This window comes from Microcaecilia unicolor, chromosome 4 (assembly GCF_901765095.1).
Source record: "Microcaecilia unicolor chromosome 4, aMicUni1.1, whole genome shotgun sequence".
Classification (NCBI taxonomy): Eukaryota; Metazoa; Chordata; class Amphibia; order Gymnophiona; family Siphonopidae; genus Microcaecilia; species Microcaecilia unicolor.
In genome coordinates this window covers 45,705,367-45,722,700 of record NC_044034.1, presented here as the reverse complement: position 1 = coordinate 45,722,700, position 17,334 = coordinate 45,705,367, and the positions used below count along the sequence as shown (strand labels likewise).

The 17,334-nt window shown below is 41.9% G+C and overlaps 1 protein-coding gene across 2 annotated transcripts in view; it reads right to left on the bottom strand.

Annotated features, from left to right (window-relative positions):
- Window positions 1-17,334, bottom strand: part of AMOTL1 (angiomotin like 1) — a 257,734-nt gene that overhangs the window by 210,751 nt on the left and 29,649 nt on the right. For both annotated transcript variants that reach the window (XM_030200208.1, XM_030200209.1), the window contains exon 2: window positions 9,545-9,704. In XM_030200208.1, coding sequence (XP_030056068.1) covers window positions 9,545-9,638 — 94 coding nt within the window. In that variant the 5' untranslated portion in view covers window positions 9,639-9,704. The remainder of the gene's footprint in view (window positions 1-9,544; window positions 9,705-17,334) is intronic.

Below are 17,334 nucleotides of genomic sequence, written 5' to 3'. Positions count from 1 at the left end.
TTTACAAAGGCACAGTAGACTCTACCAGCATGTAGTATGCACCAAAACAAGACTACAGCCAGGCGGCTAGCATGCCCCTAGTGGTAATTTCAGATTTGGCGTGCGCCCATACTTCTGGGACAACTTATTTTATTTCCTATCATGTGTGACATTTCTGGCGTTAAGCGGCAGTTGGTGCGTGCTGACCGGTCACCGCATGTGTAGTGGTGTGAGCCCTTACCGCTAGATCAGTGGGTGTCGTTAAGGGCTCAGGCCATAAATAGGCGTACACTGGTTTCTATTTTACCATAGGCCCTTTTCCCGGCCCACTGAAAAAAGACCCTTTTTCGCAGACACGGTAAAAACTGGCCCAGCGTGCGCCAAAAACACCCACCCAAACTACCACAGGCTTAGTAAAAGGACCCCTATGTTACTAACATCTCTACATGCTTCTAGCTACCATCGGAACCATTGTTAAGACAAAATCTGGAAGACCAAAAACTTTCTGCTAGAACTGCCTAAAAAGTGCTCATATATACAAAACAGAGAGCACACTGCAAAGGACTTGCTGAAAAGATGAGCTGACACTGGAGTAGTTATCCACCAGCCTGCAGCACAGTGTTGCTTAAGTAACAATGAGCTGCATCAGAAAGAAATCTTTTCTATGACCTCATTGGGAAAACCATGTCTAAAGTATGCAGACGAAAACCTTGAAAAGGCTGAATCTTTTTGGATCAAAGTGCTTCTACTGATGAAATAAAAATAAAAACAGAACAGCCACAATCACACAAGATACATTTGGAGAAAAAGGGCAAAGGATTTGAAGACAAGAATGTCATAACAATTATTAAACATGGGGGGGGGGGGGGGTGAATCTATTATGCTTTGGGGTATTATGGTAGCCAGTGGCATAGGAATTGTGCAGGAGGAAAAAAAATGGGTTCAACTAAATTATTAACGTATCCTAGAAGTTCATGTCCCACAGCAAGACAACAATCTGAAACATACCTCAAATCAACCATGAAGTACTTTCCAGGGAAGAAAGATAAAGGCTTTGGAATGGACTTCACAGTCTCCAGATCTGAATATTGTTAAACATCTTTGCAGAAATTTCAAGCATTCAGTGCAGACAAGGAGACCTAAGAAAGTTTGTGAGGTAGATCTGTTTTTTTTCCTGCCAAATGTGGTGTTTACTAAGTTCTGACTAGAAAGATGTCCAAATGTTTGTACCTGCTATATTGAATATTTTCATATTTTGAATCTGTAAACAACAGAAAAAATGCAAATAAATAGTAATTATACATTAAACTTTGGAGAAAAATGTTATGTTTAACATTGTAACCTGTAAAATTTGTGTCAGCTACAGTTCACTCAGAGATTCATTGAGCATCCATTTTGACCAGGGGTGCCTAAACTTAGCACACAACTGTCCATATTCCATAGAGAGGAGAGACAACAGCATCTACAATGAACAAGAAGCAAACATTTTACATTGGAGAGGAAATTCTAGAACAAAGTGTCACAGTTGTGAATCTCTAAGCAAGCAGATTCCATAGTGGAATCACAGAATACTTCTCAGCACTTTTTCTAGGGGAGATAGTGGAGCCAAAAAATACAGTGAAATTTAAGAAAGCATGGAGTAAGCATGAGGATCCTTAGGTGCTGTGAAGGGGAAGGCAGAAATCGACACTGAGGAAAAGAGGTTAACACTGCTTATCTGGGTGAGTGTTTAAGGAGTACCTTTCAGAGTACAAAGATTTTTTTGAAATGGAAATTTCTGGGATGTGGATGTGAACAATTTTCAGGAAAATTCGTCTACAATTCTGCTCACATTATGGAGACTAACTGATCAAGACTCAGATAAGCTTTTTTCCTGTTACCCTTTATCCAGTGCAAATTTTTGTACCCATAGGGGTTGTGTGATTGTAGTTATTGAGTTTTAGGTTTTCTTAGTTAGATTTATGGTTTTGATTTTTGTTTGGACACACACAAATGTTAGTAATTAGAGCAATTTAATTTTCACAAAAAACGGAGTTACACACAAGAGAGTAAAAAATTATATATGGAGCGTGTTAGTGTTAGTAAGCCGCACTGCGGCCAGACTCACTAAGAACAGCTCAGCTGTGGGAACAGCCCATACTGATCTCTCTGTGTACCCTTCACTAAATAGTATTAAAACCTAAAGAAAAAGGTGTGGTGTATGTCCTCACAAATCTGTAAAATATTGTGGGATTGACTCTTTACATAACATATTTTGATTTTTGTCTCTCCTGTTGGATTTCCTTATTGCATTGACAATTATCTGGGTTTTAAGGCACTGTACTGAGAAAAAAACTGTGCAGACCAGATAAGCCTGAAAAAAAGCGTTAAAGTAGTGTAGCTGGGTTTTAAAAGGTTTGGACAGGTTCCTGGAGGAAAAGTCCATAAAGCATTATTAAGGTAGATTTAGCTAAATCCACTGCTTATCCCTGAAGCTAGGCAACATGGAATCTTTTATATATATACATACACACACAGTGTCTGGAAAAAAACCCAGGATCCCCTTAACATAGTTGCAAAATACTTTACAATTGGTTAAACATTTAGTGCTCTGTTTACTAAGCTGCGCTGTAGGCACCCTAGTGTTTTTACCACACGCTAAAAATTAGTGTGTGCTAATGCTAGAGATACCCATATATTCCTATGGGTGTCTTAGCAAACACTTTGTGCCATATGCCTTATTGTGTCACAAAAATGGAATCGCAACTTTATCTTCACTTAATGCCACTTTGCTAAAATGATTCTTAATGGTCACTTCCTGAATTACATCATTTTGAAAACAGGGATCATCCAGTTTTTACAGCATCTTGTAGCAACATCTGTCAGTAATAGTAATAATTTTTTAAATAATAGTATATTTGTTTTTGGATTATTTGGAAAAATGTTGGGGTTCCCGTTTTTTCCGGACACAGTGTACATTACTCAGAATCAACCAAGAACATCTTTGCACAGAAAAAAAACAGCTCAATAAGGTAAAATATACATACAAATAAATAAATATAAGAAAGAAAATTGAGTTCAACAGAGCACAATTGGAGAGAGCCAAGAACAAAACCCAGCGGAATCTCTTACATATAACAAAACATCCCTACATATTTAAACCATAAATCAGTTGATTAGGCTACTGTCCAAAAAAAAGGGTGTGACTAAATAGGTTCAAATGCTATGTTATGTGCACCAAATTAACCACACATTTACAGGGGACACAGAGCTGAAATTTGACACCTATGGGGAGTATCTTATAGTGCATTATCAATCCTCCTCTCCTGAGTCCATTGTGACACGTCGGAAAAAAGTTGTATCTTCCCTCCCATAAAGGATACATCAGGTACATTAAAATGCAAGTACAATAGTGTCTCCTTATCCTGAAAAAATACAAAGGACACAAGTATTGTTGTTTTATGTGTTATTTCATTTTCAGTCCCCTCTAATATTGCAGTCAGATCAAAACTACCTCTACTGTCATGTGCAATGTTGTTTTGCAAAACTGGCATAAAATACAATTTCTGATTCAGGGGATAACCATTTTCATTATACTTCAGGATTTCCCTCAAAACTTTATGAAAGAGGTCTCCAGTTGCAGAGGTTTTATAACATGGAAAATGTAGTAATCTCAAATTCAAGTTCTTGGCAAAATTCTTACGATTTTCTATCTTACAATGAATAACCAAACTATCAAGACATATTAGCTCGACTGTCCTTAATCTAGGAGTCTGTGGCTTCCAACTCTGTCATTTTGGATGTCTGAAACCCTATCTGTGCACTCAGTTCTTTAATAGAGGATGAATTCCCCAAAGAGACAGTCATAAAAGCAGAACACACCTTATGAAGTGCTTCCAGAGCTGACCAGGTTGAATTCAAAGTAAACTCCTCTGGCCAGTTTAAAGGCTGCAAGGTGTGGTAATACCCAACAATAGTTCTCCTCTTTGGAGGCCCAACATTCTTCCTCCCTACCCTTGGACAATTGAGTCTCCTTCAGCCAGATTTTTCTCTACTGGCTCCACAGTAAATTCATCTGGTGCAGTGTGGAGTGCCACTCCGATGGTGCTGTCAAAGGAGAAGGTAGTGGCTGCCCTGCCAAAGCCACCAAGACAGGGAGACCTCCAACCCCACCTAGCAGCACAGACTGCTATGTTCTGCAGTCCCAGAGGAGTCTCAGGGCCTCTCGGGCTAAGCAATGCCCTTCTCAGGGCTCTTTCCAGTCCCAGTGACAACAAATACACCTAGATTTGGTAAGGGCTGTAATAGTGGGTTGCTGCTGTGTTGGGGTCTCTGGCTTCGGGGGGAGGGGCTTCCTAAGCATCCTTTTATACTTTGGCATAATCCAAAAAAGAAATTTACACCAAAGAGCAGAGCACCGCTGCACATTACCTACTCCATCACCACCTTGGCCTCTCCAATGTTAGCTTAAGCAATAGTACAGACGCTGGTAGCATGGGATCTATTTGCTTTTAGGGATCCTGCCAGGTACTTTTGACCTGGATTGGCCACTGTTAGATACAGTATATTGGGCTTGATGGACCTTTGGTTAAACCAAGTATGGACATTTTTACATTCTTGTTTTTCTTTCCTTAGTCAATTTTATTCCAAAGCATTCATTTCTTGGATTTTATTCATACAGACATGTGGGCACACATGTATAAATAACTGTGAATAGTCATCCTTGATTATTTGCCAAATAGCTAAAAATACATTTCAGTATTTTCTGAGTGGGGCAAAGGAGTAACCCAATAGTTAGAACAGCAGGCTAGGAACCAGACAGCCCAGGTTCACATCCCACAGCAGCTCCTTAAGTCACCTAAACATCCATGTCTAAGAAGAAGGCAATAGCAGCCCTCGCCTGCATCACACCAAGCAAACCACAAGGGGAGGGGTCCCTCATTGTGTGGTCACCAGGAGTCAGCTCTGACTCCAGGGGACATCTGGATTCCCCAAGTGCTGTAATCATTTGTAGTATTGACTTTTACATCTTCACATAATCAAAAACAGTCAAAATGATGAAAAAAAAAAAACTTCCTTATGTTAAATATATTTTTGTGATGTTATAATGTTTCTCTGGTATTTTAAGTGCAACCCTCTTCTTTTTCTGTCAGCCCCTGTGCAGTTCACTTCTTAATGCCAGTGGGTCTTGTGTTTGCACTGTCAATTGGGGAAATTTTAGCTCATCTCTCTAAGGTGATGCATGTGGGGAAAAAAGAACCCGAATTATAGCTACGTCATGCAAGGTTCCACGTTAGGAGTTACGGACCAAGAAAGGGATCTGGGTGTCGTCGTCAATAATACACTGAAACCTTCTGCTCAGTGTGCTGTTGCGGCTAGGAAAGCGAACAGAATGTTGGGTATTATTAGGAAAGGTATGGAAAACAGGTGTGAGGATGTTATAATGCCATTGTATCGCTTCATGGTGCGACTGCACCTTGAGTATTGTGTTCAATTCTGGTCATCGCATCTCAAGAAAGATATAGTAGAATTGGAAAAGGTGCAGTGAAGGGCGACTAAAATGATAGCGGGGATGGGACAACTTCCCTATGAAGAAAGACTAAGGAGGCTAGGGCTTTTCAGCTTGGAGAAGAGACGGCTGAGGGGAGACATGATAGAGGTATATAAAATAATGAGTGGAGTGGAACAGGTGGATGTGAAGCGTCTGTTCACGCTTTCCAAAAATACTAGGACTAGGGGGCATGCAATGTTACTACAGAGTAGTAAATTTAAAACAAATCGGAGAAAAGTTTTCTTCACCCAACGCGTAATTAAACTCTGGAATTTGTTGCCGGAGAATGTGGTGAAGGCGGTTAGCTTGGCAGAGCTTAAAAAGGGGTTAGACGGTTTCCTAAAGGACAAGTCCATAAACCGCTACTAAATGGACTTGGGAAAAATCCACAATTCCAGGAATAACATGTATAGAATGTTTGTATGTTTGGGAAGCTTGCCAGGTGCCCTTGGCCTGGATTGGCGCTGTCGTGGACAGGATGCTGGGCTCGATGGACCTTTGGTCTTTTCCCAGTGTGGCATTACTTATGTACTTACTTAAGCTAGCATAGTCAGAAAACAAGTTGTCAGTGCTACCTTTTTTTGGACTAATTAATTGAATTTATCACTAGCTTTTAAGAGCTATGCCCTCTTTATTAGGCCAGAAAGCATAGCTCTTTAAATATATTCACAGAAACAATGAGTCTAGTAAAAAAATAATATCACTTACATTTTGTTTGTTTACACTTTTTTCTACATAGTCACGTGGATTAATAAGGCAACCACAACACTTTGCTCATTGTACAGTTTTCAAGATAGTAGTGTAGTGCTGTTGTCTATTAACCAAGCATACAAATGAACATACAATCGCTATGCATCTAAGAAATTCTACCATCCTAGATTATTTTATGAGAGCAAGAGATCATATTTTGATTCAATAAAAACTTTATGGACAACAGACAGAGACAGAAAGTTGATTTTGGCATTACAGTTATAGGGCTCCTTTTATGAAGTGACGCTACTGATTCCTCATATTCAGTGCATGCTAATCAGTAGCGTCGCTTCATGAAACAGAGAAAATAAGATGATACCTTTTTTATTGGACTAACTTAATGTATTTTTTGATTAGCTTTATGGCTGAACTGGAAGAGGCATTTCTGAATACATATCAGACCACACCCCTAAAATACTACTGGTATATTGATGACATTTTTATGATTTGGACTGAGGGGGAAAAACTCTAAAACAATTTTACAGTTCTTTCAGTACATACCATCCTACAATCAGATTCAAAATTGACTACTCCCCAGAAAAAGTCAATTTTTTGGACACCACAGTTTCAATCACAATGGCTACATACAAACATCCATATATAGGAAACCCACAGACAAATGCAGTTACCTCTACAACTCCAGCTTCCACCCTTCACATACAAAAAAATCCATTATTCACAGCCAAGCCACAAGATACCACCATATCTGCTCTGACCCAGAGGACAGAGATAAGCACCTCAAAATTCTGTCTGCATCCTTCAAACAGAAAGGCTATAACCCCAAAATAGTCTCCAAGAATATTGCCTCCTCCCTCAAAATACCCAGGGAAAATCTGCTACAGTACAAAGAAAAGAAAGCCATGGACAGAACCCCCCATGTAGTGATGTACAACCCAGAGCTGGAAAAACTGAGGAAAATCATAAGAGATCTGCAGCCACTACTCCAGGAGGATGAATTACTGAGAGAGATATTCCCATCCCCACCAGTGCTGGCCTTCCGACAGCCACCCAATTTAAAACACAAGCTTGTGAGAAGCAAGCTGTCAACAGAGACCCCAAAAGAAGAGAGTGGCACACATCCTTGCAATATATCCAGCTGCAAACTATGCCAAAACATTTCACAAGACCCCATGGAGGGGCATAATTGAACGAAAACGTCTATCTCCATGGGTGTTTATCTCCGAGAACGGGTCCGTGAAGGAGCGGACCGAAACGTATTTTCGAAAAAAATAGACGTCCATGTTTTATTCGACAATTTGTGAGCTGGGCGTTTTTGTTTTTCAGCGATAATGGAAAATGAAAGCGCCCAGCTCAAAACCGAATAAATCCAAGGCATTTGTTCATGGGAGGGGCCAGGATTCGTAGTGCACTGGTCCCCCTCACATGCCAGGACACCAACCGGGCACCCTAGGGGGCACTTTTACAAAAACAAAAAAAAAAGGTAAAAGAGCTCCCAGGTGCATAGCACCCTTCCCTTGTGTGTTGAGCCCCCCAAATCCCCCTCAAAACCCACTGCCCACAAGTCTACACCATTACTATAGCCCTAAGGGGTGAAGGGGGCACCTACATGTGGGTACAGTGGGTTTGGGGGGTTGGACGACTAAGCATTAAGCAGCACAATTGTAACAGGTAGGGGGGGATGGGCCTGGGTCCACCTGCCTGAAGTCCACTGCACCCCCTAACAACTGCTCCAGGGACCTGCATACTGCTGCCAGGGAGGTGGGTATGACATTTGAGGGTGAAAATAAAAAGTTGAGAAACATCATTTTTTGTGGTGGGAGGGGGTTAGTGACCACTGGGGGAGTCAGGGGAGGTCATCCCCGATTCCCTCTGGGGGTAATCTGGTCATTTAGGGCACTTTTTGGGGCCTTATTCGTGAAAAAACAGGGTCCAGGAAAAGTGCCCTAAATTCTAGCTACAAACGCATACTTTTTTTCCATTATCAGCGAAAGGCGCCCATCTCTGTTTGGGTGATAACCATGCCCCAGTCCCGCCTTCACCACGCCTCCGACACACCCCCGTCAACTTTGTACGCTTCCGCGATGGAGTGCAGTTGAAAACGTCCAAGTTCGGCTTTCGATTATACCGCGTTATTCGTTTTTGTGAGATAAACGTCCATCTCCCGATTTAGGTCGGAACTTGGGCGTTTTTCTCGTTCGATTATAAGCAGGACAGTCAATCACAAAGGAAAAATATTCAACATAAAAGAATCCTTCACATGCACATCTTCCAACGTGGTATATGTCATCCAGTGTAAAAAATGTGATGAAGGGTGCTATATTGAAGAAACAAGCCAGGTGCTGAATAAATTTAATTTACATAGGCATCATATGAAAAATGCCAGTGCCAACCAGGCTGTTACCTCTGTGGGACAGCACATTACAAACCCAGAACACTGTACCAATGATTTTATGGTGAGAATACTGAAAGGAAACTTTAAAACAATATAGGAACACAAGACCTTTGAAGTCAAAATGATTAAATATTTTGACACCCACCAGACAGGACTTAACAAAGATCTGGGTTTTCTAGCCCATTATAAACCATGAAATTTCACTGCTTTGTCACCCTCTCATCGCCATGCATATCTCCCTGTCCCTCATCCTCCCAGCCCTCCTTGTCTCTTACCCAGCCCATCCCTCCCTCATCCTTTCAGACTGTCACTGAAATACTTTGATGTTTCACTTATATATGCTGTTACTTATCAATATTTGCTTATTTCAGATCTGACGAAGAAGGACTACCTTCGAAAGCTAATAAAAAAATATATTGTTAGTCCAGTAAAAAAGGTATCATTTTATTTTATTTTCTCTGTTTTATTTTATTCTATTTCTATTGATTACCTTTAAAAGTGGACTAACAGGGCTACTACATCTCTCTACTCTGCTGGAAGCAGGATACTGGGCTAGATGGACCCTTTGTGACCTGGATAGGACATTGCTGGAAGCAGGATACTGGGCTAGAGGGACCACTGGTCTGTCTCAGTGTGGTTATTCTTTTGTTCTTATGCTAACTGCCTTCTTGATTTATGAAAGGAAAGTAAGATAAAACTTTGTATGCAGACCATGTGTTAAATGAGCACATTCACTGTCAAGTGATCTTTGCAACACACATGCATTCTACCTGTAATTAGTGTTGTACTTCCGGCTCTAAAGCCTAACGCACCACACAAGTTAAAACCATCAGGTTGCTTTAGTTAACACAGGTTAGTACATGAGTCCCTAAAATATGGTAACCACTAAGTGTAATTAGTTACCCAAAAATTGTTCTTTTACTTTATTGTACCTTCTCTTGAATTAACAAGCTGAAGAATCTCAGTATGATCCAACCAGTTGACGTCATTCAGGAACCAGTTCTCACCGAGGTCCATAGCTCTCATACAGCCCTGAAGAGATTTTCACTGAGATTCTGGTTCAAAGGGGTGCAGTTGTATCATTAATATTTTCTGAGGAGTAAAGAGAAATAGAAATATCACAAATCGAGGAAGTAGACTGAAATCAGGATTGCCAGTTCAGCCAAGAATAATTGCTGTAAATAAAGGACAGCTCGTAATCCAGCTTTGCACTCATGTTTGAGCTGACTTTTCTAGAACATTTACTTCAAATTTTTCTTACAGCTCAGTGAGGATGTGGATGAAGCTCATTAAATTATAGGAATGAAAGAAAGCATGAGATAAATCAAAATATTCACCTTCATCCCTTTGAAACATCAAACATATGTCACCTCAAAATCTCAATTTTACATACTTTGGGCCAAGTATCAGAAAGACTTTAGATATAATTATCTCAATAATTGGGTACTAGAGTTCATGGTTTAGTGCTGTAGTCTGCTCCCAATAGATTACAATTTGGTGGACAGCACTGCATTTCGTTGAATAGTTTGTGAAGTAACTAGCTGTGGAAGGTCCACCTTTATATTTCAGTGACTGGAACCATATGTTCTATGTCAATACATTTATGCTTCATGTTGAAAAGATTTACGGTATTTTTTTTTCAAGAATATTAGAAGAATCTTAGTATATCAGATTCATGAAAACCTAAGTCACTAACAGAAAAACTAAGGGGTCCTTTTACTAAGCTGCAGGGAAAAGGGTCCTGCAGTAGTTGTTTTTCCCGCACTCCAGGGTCCTTTTTACTGCAGCAGGTAAAAAGCCCCTAAAAAAATGATCATGTGGTAAGATTATTCTTACCACGCAGCCATGCGGGGGAGGGGAGAGCACTTACCGCCACCCCTTGAGGTGGTGGTAAGGGCTCCCACGGTAACCCGGCATGGCGCACACTCAAGGCGGAACTACTGCCGGTGGCCACGTTGGACCGAAGGTAGTTCCGAGTTCGCATGCGGTAAGCCCACGTAGGGCTTACTGATGCTTTGTAAAAGGGCCCCTGAGTGTCAGCTATGCTTGGCAGTATTTCAAAAGTACACAGGATGAGCAATAATACTGAAGCATTTACTGCTGCAAATTTGACCAAATTATTAACCTTTCCTTAGTGTCTGGCTATACTGTTCTGCCCAAATTGGTGTTATTCCCTCCTACCAGTAGATGGAAGTAGAGAAAAAAGCTGAGCTTTACTAGTGACTTCACCAGTATTAGCTGGTGGTGCTCCCTGAAAAGATCCAGAATTTTCCCAGCAAGATGGTAGGTTATGCTGTCTGGTGCTCCTGGTCCCTGGCCTAGCTCCTTGCTCTGCTGGCTGCGGCTGCACAGCTTGGTTGAGCCTAAGGGCCGTTCCCTGGTTATCTAGTCCCTGGACCAGACCTCGTGAAGCGTGCAACTTGTCTCCACTGACCCATTTGTGCTTCTTAGTGTCCACTGGGTGAGGCTTGTGGCTCAGTCTTATGGGACCCTGCCCGAGGGGTGTGGATCCCCATCTCCCAACCTCTCCTTGCCCGCTGACTCTGTTTGGGTGTAATCCTCCCGGGCTACCCTGCAGCTCCCAGGCATAGTAAAAAAATATCTATCTATCTATCTATCTATCTATCTATCTATCTATCTATCTATCTATCTATCTATCTATCTATCTATCTATCTATCTATCTATCTATCTCCTAATTGGCTTTGCCTGACTTAACTTTACTCCCTGGTGCTCCCAGGCATAAAGCAATTGCAGAAAAAAAAAAAAACAAGGCTCAAATAGCCTTGTCAAAAAAGAAAGAAAGAAAAAAAGAATAGAGCACACCTGAAAAGAAAGAAAGAATACAGAGCACACCTTAGATAGTGGGGGTGGGGGCGCTGGTGGAAATGTCAGAGACTGAGTCCTGGACCTGACTTGGCTTGAGAGGCAGGGCAGGGCAGCCATATGGCAGGGCATGCCTGCAAGCAGATGCTGCAGTGTCTGCAAGAGCTGGCAGATCAGCACATCTGTCTGTCCTTCCTGTGATGGGCTCTTTCCGAATTTGGAAATGGTCTGGGGGAGGGGGGCACTGGAGCTTCTTCTTCTTCTCCCTGTTCCGAGGCTTTGGGACCTCCCTTGGTGGGAATGGAATGGAGGCCATATTGCCCCAGCCTGTATTTTCTCTTGCTGCTGTTTCTCAGCAACAGGATTCTTCATAATGTCTTTTGGTACTCTGGGGGGGGGGGGGGGGGGGTTGCCTTCCTACCCACCTTGCCCTGAGTTTTCTTTGGCTCCGGAGCTTGATCTAAATGGTTAAACAAACCATGGAGGAGGAGGCTAGCCCCTGAGCCAGTAGTAGGGCCCTTAGGCATCCAAATGTTCCTAGCTGGGGTCCCCATGTAGGGGTCAAGTGCCGAGTCAGCTCCGTGGTGTTGGGTGAGGATCTGGAGATAGTCTCTGACCCTCAGACCCTCTTAAGATTCAGATGATGCTGCCTCCTCCCCCATCATTGTGAAGAGCTCTCTTCTCTCATTGATGAGGTTACAGATACTCTCAGCATGCTCAAATCTCACACTGCGGACCTCTCTGAGGGGGATTCTGTATTGGAGGGCCTTGAGGGGGCCCCTGAAGAATTTTTCTCTTTATAAGACCCTTGCCCACATGATGCTGGTGGAATGGGAGACCCTGGATGGGGTTCTCAAGGGCGCTCAGGCCCTTGATCACCTGTATTCCTTCAACCCTGAGGAGGTAGAGAAGTACTGGGCATACCCTACTACTACTACTATTTAGCATTTCTATAGTGCTACAAGGCGTACGCAGCGCTGCACAAACATAGAAGAAAGACAGTCCCTGCTCAAAGAGCTTATAATACCCTAAGGTGGACACTCTCATTATGACAGTCACTAAGGCAACCTCTGTCCCTATTCAGGGTGGTTCAATCCTCAGGGAGCTCCATGATAAGCGGCTGGAGCAGCAGTTACCCCTAATGTTTTTGGTAGGGGCATCCAGTGTTCAAGCAGCAATATGTGGTGGCTATGTGGCACAAGCTATGCTGAGCAGGCTGCAGCAGATGCAGGAATCTGTGAAAGTTTCCTATCTAGAGTCTGAAGCAGCCTTCTTGGTGGATATCCTCTATGATCTGGTCTGCCTGGCCTCTCGGTTAGTGTGTTCAGCTATGGTGGGCCTTGCTGACTGTGGCTCCACCATTGGGTGATGGATGCTGCCTCCAAAAAGATCCTTACCTGCTCTTTCAAGGATGCTTGCTATTTGCAGAGGAACTGGAGAAGCTGGTAAAGGATATAGAGGACCTCTTCATCTTCCTGAGCTGAGGGTTAAGGACTCTCAGCAGTCCCTCACTTCCAGAGGTTGGTGAAGGGGATGGGCCCCTATATTTCTGTGTCACACTGGGTATTCGTTGCATTAGGTAACGTTACGACAGAAATCTGTCACACAAGCTGCAACACACATTTCAGTTACACATCTCTTTCACACCAAAGGGTTAAAGTAGGCACTAACATTTATGTGATGAATACGTATGTTAAATGTTTAAAATACCAGCATATATGTGTGCGTATGTTTGTGTGAAGAGAAAGAGTGGGAGGTTGACCACGGATACCAAAGACTGGAGAGATGAACTCTTTTTATCAATAAACGTTTGAGTAAAAGTGTTCATCTCTCCAGTCTTTGGTATCCGTGGTCAAACTCCCACTCTTTCTCTTTACACTTTTGTGTTGTTCCGTGGAGTGTTTGAGTTCTCCACTTAGGCGGATTCTTCTGTGTATGTTTGTGTACATACTCAAATGCTGAAAATCTGCCTAAGTGCCATTCTATAGATAGATGTACACATAGGTGCACCGTGGGCAGGATTCAAGTGCATGTGGAGGGGCATTTTCGAATGGGGATGACCATCTCTAAGGGCGCCCAACTCTAAGGACGGTGCCATGAAGGGGCGGGGCAACGCATATTATCGAAACAAGATGGACGTCCATCTTTTGTTTCGATAATACGGTCGGGGATGCCCAAATCTTGACATTTAGGTCGACCTTAGAGATGGTCGTCCTCGGTTTTCGGCGATAATGGAAACCAAAGACGTCTATCTCAAAAATGTCCAAATCCAAGCCCTTTGGTCGTGGGAGGAGCCAGCATTTGTAGTGCACTGGTCCCCCTCACATGCCAGGACACCAACCGGGCACCCTAGGGGGCACTGCAGTGGACTTCAGAAATTGCTCCCAGGTGCATAGCTCCCTTACCTTGGGTGCTGAGCCCCCCAAACCCCTCCCCCCCAGGTCTGCCTGCCTGAAGTACACTGCACCCACTACAACTGCTCCAGGGACCTGTATACTGCTGCGATGGACCTGAGTATGGCATTTGAGGCTGGCAAAAAAAGTATTTTTAAACTTGTTTTTTATGGTGGGAAGGGGTTAGTGACCACTGGGGGAGTAAGGGGAGGTCATCCCCGATTCCCTCCGGTGGTCATCTGGTCAGTTGGGGCACCTTTTTGAGGCTTGGTCGTGAAAGAAAATGGACCAAGTAAAGTCAGCCAAGTGCTTGTCAGGGACACCCTTCTTTTTTCTATTAGCGGTCGAGGATGACCATCTCCTAATCACGCCCCAGTCCCGCCTTCACTACCCTGCCAACACGCCCCTTTGAACTTTGGTCGTCCCCGTGATGGAAAGCAGTCTAAGGTGTCAAAAAAATCGGCTTTCGATTATGCCAATTTGGATGACCTTGCGAGAAGGACGCCCATCTCCCGATTTGTGTCGAAAGATGGGCGTCCTTCTCTTTCCAAAATAAGCGTGATAACTTATAGAATAATAAGTTATACGTGTATCTACCATTTACAATGTGAGCACTTACTCCAGCTCTATGGCCAGCATAAATACTCAGACGTAAATTATAGGCACATTTATTTATTTAATTTATATCCCACATTATCCCAATAGATCAGGTTCAATGTGGCTAGCAAGCTTATTCTGATTAACAGTACAAAAAGTGATGTGGGATAGTATACAATAAGTAGCAATAACAAAGTAAATGAGGACTGAGTAATTACAATATGTAATGTGGAAACAAATGTTAGACGCAAAAAGGTAATAATTTATAGTCATCCATGTATAATAACAATTAGAATGGAAATTAAAAATTCTATAATTGTACAATTAGGGGTTTAAAACAGAGAGATTTTAAGATATTTCCAGAATATCAAATAATTAGATTCCCATCTGATGAATTTCGGGAGGGAATTCCACCATATAGACCCAGTTAGGCTAGTATTCTATAAAGGAAGGTAGCCCTTTATTCTACTATATTCCATTCCACATTTATATACCGCTTTTAACAATATTTCAAAGCGGTTCACAACAAGAATAATATCTCATATAGATATGATTTACAATTACATTTAAGTAAACCAAATTTAAAATGAAGTATTACAATGAGAATAGATAAGATTTCAATTTTTTACGACAAAGACTGTATTCAGGTATTAACTGCATAAATATAGGCAAGCTATTCCGTATTCTCAGGCCCTGAAATGGAAAATAATGCTCCCAAATGGCTGTTAACCTCTGGGTGCCTAATACATTGCCACACTGTTATAGTATTTCTACAAATTCTCAACACAACCACTTACAATTTACTACTCATATCTCTCCTTGCGTACATATGATAATAGCCTGCTTTATCCCCAAAAAGGGTTCAGAGATGGTTAGCAAAATTAAGAAACCGATCACATAATGCAAAACAGTTCCTCGTAATCAACAGAAGAAAAAATTGAAATTACACCATCAGGCATTTTTTTTTTCTCTTTGTCAGACAGAGATTGCTGGGAGCATCGAATGTGGCTAGGCCTCTCTCTGCCACCTTGGTAGTTGTTGGAAGTGGCTGGGGTAGAGAGGGCTGGACATCCTATGCTCCTCTTCCTGCTTGGGTTGAGGCCACAATAAGAACATGTCATTATGTAGCAGCAAAAGACGAGAAACAATTTATGAAAGGAAATATTTAAATCTTTCTTTAAACACTGCACCTGAAGCAGAGAAAGATGATGAAAAAGGGCCAAGGAAGGGAACAAAGAGAGGGTAAAATTCTGAATATTTCTCAAAATGGTAATGCCACTTTGCCATATGATCTGGTAAGCAAAGAATGAAAACAAAGAAAAAGCAAAAACCAAAACCTATGTACATAAATAACACTGAATGACAGAATAGCAACCTTCTCCCTCCCCCCAGTAGTAATCCACAACAAACAGAACAGAAAGGAATACTAATGCCTGCATATGCTTGGATGACAGTGGGGATCTTGTGACAACTCAGACTGACATTCATGAAATGGACAAAGTAGCCATGCTGTCAGTGCAGCAGCAGCAAATGAAGATCCACCAATGAATCGAAAGCTGAAGAAAATTGTACTCACTGGAGCACTGGATGTAGGCCCTTGGCCCTTGCACAGTGAGCCATACTGACCTAGTTGCTGCCATCATGCAGGTTGGCCATGCAATGATGAAAGAAATCATGCAATGGGTGTAACGTGAAAGCCCAAAACATTACCACCAGGGTCCTGCTGCTGAGAAATGTAAAGGATCCTTATTCATTTCACACAGCTGACAGTGATGAAGAGATAGCTACCTGGATCAATTTAACCTTCTACACATTTCTCAATTGGGTTTCTGTGCATTACATAGCATGGAGACATTATTGTGTACATTGATTACAAGAGTCAAGCAAATTATGAGTAATGGTAATCAAGAATTAATAATGCAGTTAGATCTTTTGAGTGCCTTCTCAGCAAGTTGGATAGTATTGGAATATCTGGTAAAATGCTAGAATTTTTCAGGGGCTTCCTTTTGAATAGGCAGAGGGAGTTCTCAGAATGTTGGTTACCTGCTGCCAGGGTCCCTCCTGTCACCAGTCTTGTTTAATGTCTTGCTGTATCCCATTAAACCATTCCTATGTATAAGTTCAATGATTTTGTTCTTTATAATAGTCTCTACAGTTTTGCCCAGCACCAAGTTCACCAGTCTATAGTTTCCCGAGTCACCTCTGGGACCCTTTTTAAAAATTGGCATAAAGTTGGCCATCCTTCAGTCTCCAGGTACCTCACTTGATTTTAAAGATAGGTTACAAATTACTAATAATAGAGCCACACTTTTATTTTTTAATTCTATAAGTACTCTAGAGCAGAAGTTTTCAACCCAGTCCTTGGGGATATCCTGAAAACCCTGACTGGCTGGTGTTCCCCGAGAACTGGGTTGAAAACCTCTGCTCTAGAGTGTATACAGTCTAGTCCAGTTGATTTACTACTCTTTATTTTGTCAGTTTGCACTATCACATCCTCCAGGTTCACAGAGATTTGTTTCAGTTCCTCTGACTCATCACCATTAATTATTCATTTAGTCTCTCCGCTATGGCCTTGACCATCCTGAGTGCCCCTTATAACCCTAAATCATCTAAAAGATCAACTGATTTTCATACCGGCTTCTTACTTCAAATGTATCTAAAAACTTTGTATTGTATGTTTTCACTTCTAAGGAAAACTTCTTTCAAATTCTCTCTTTGCCTTCTTTATCAGTGCTTTGCATCTAACTTGCCATTATTTATGCTGTTTCTTATTATCTCCTTTTTCCATTTTCTGATGGATGTTCTTTTAGCTATAATACCTTCCTTCACCTCATTTTTTAACCATGCTGGTTGTTGTTTATTGTTCCTTCCTTTCTTTGTACTGTTCAAAGAAGACCAAGAACTGTTT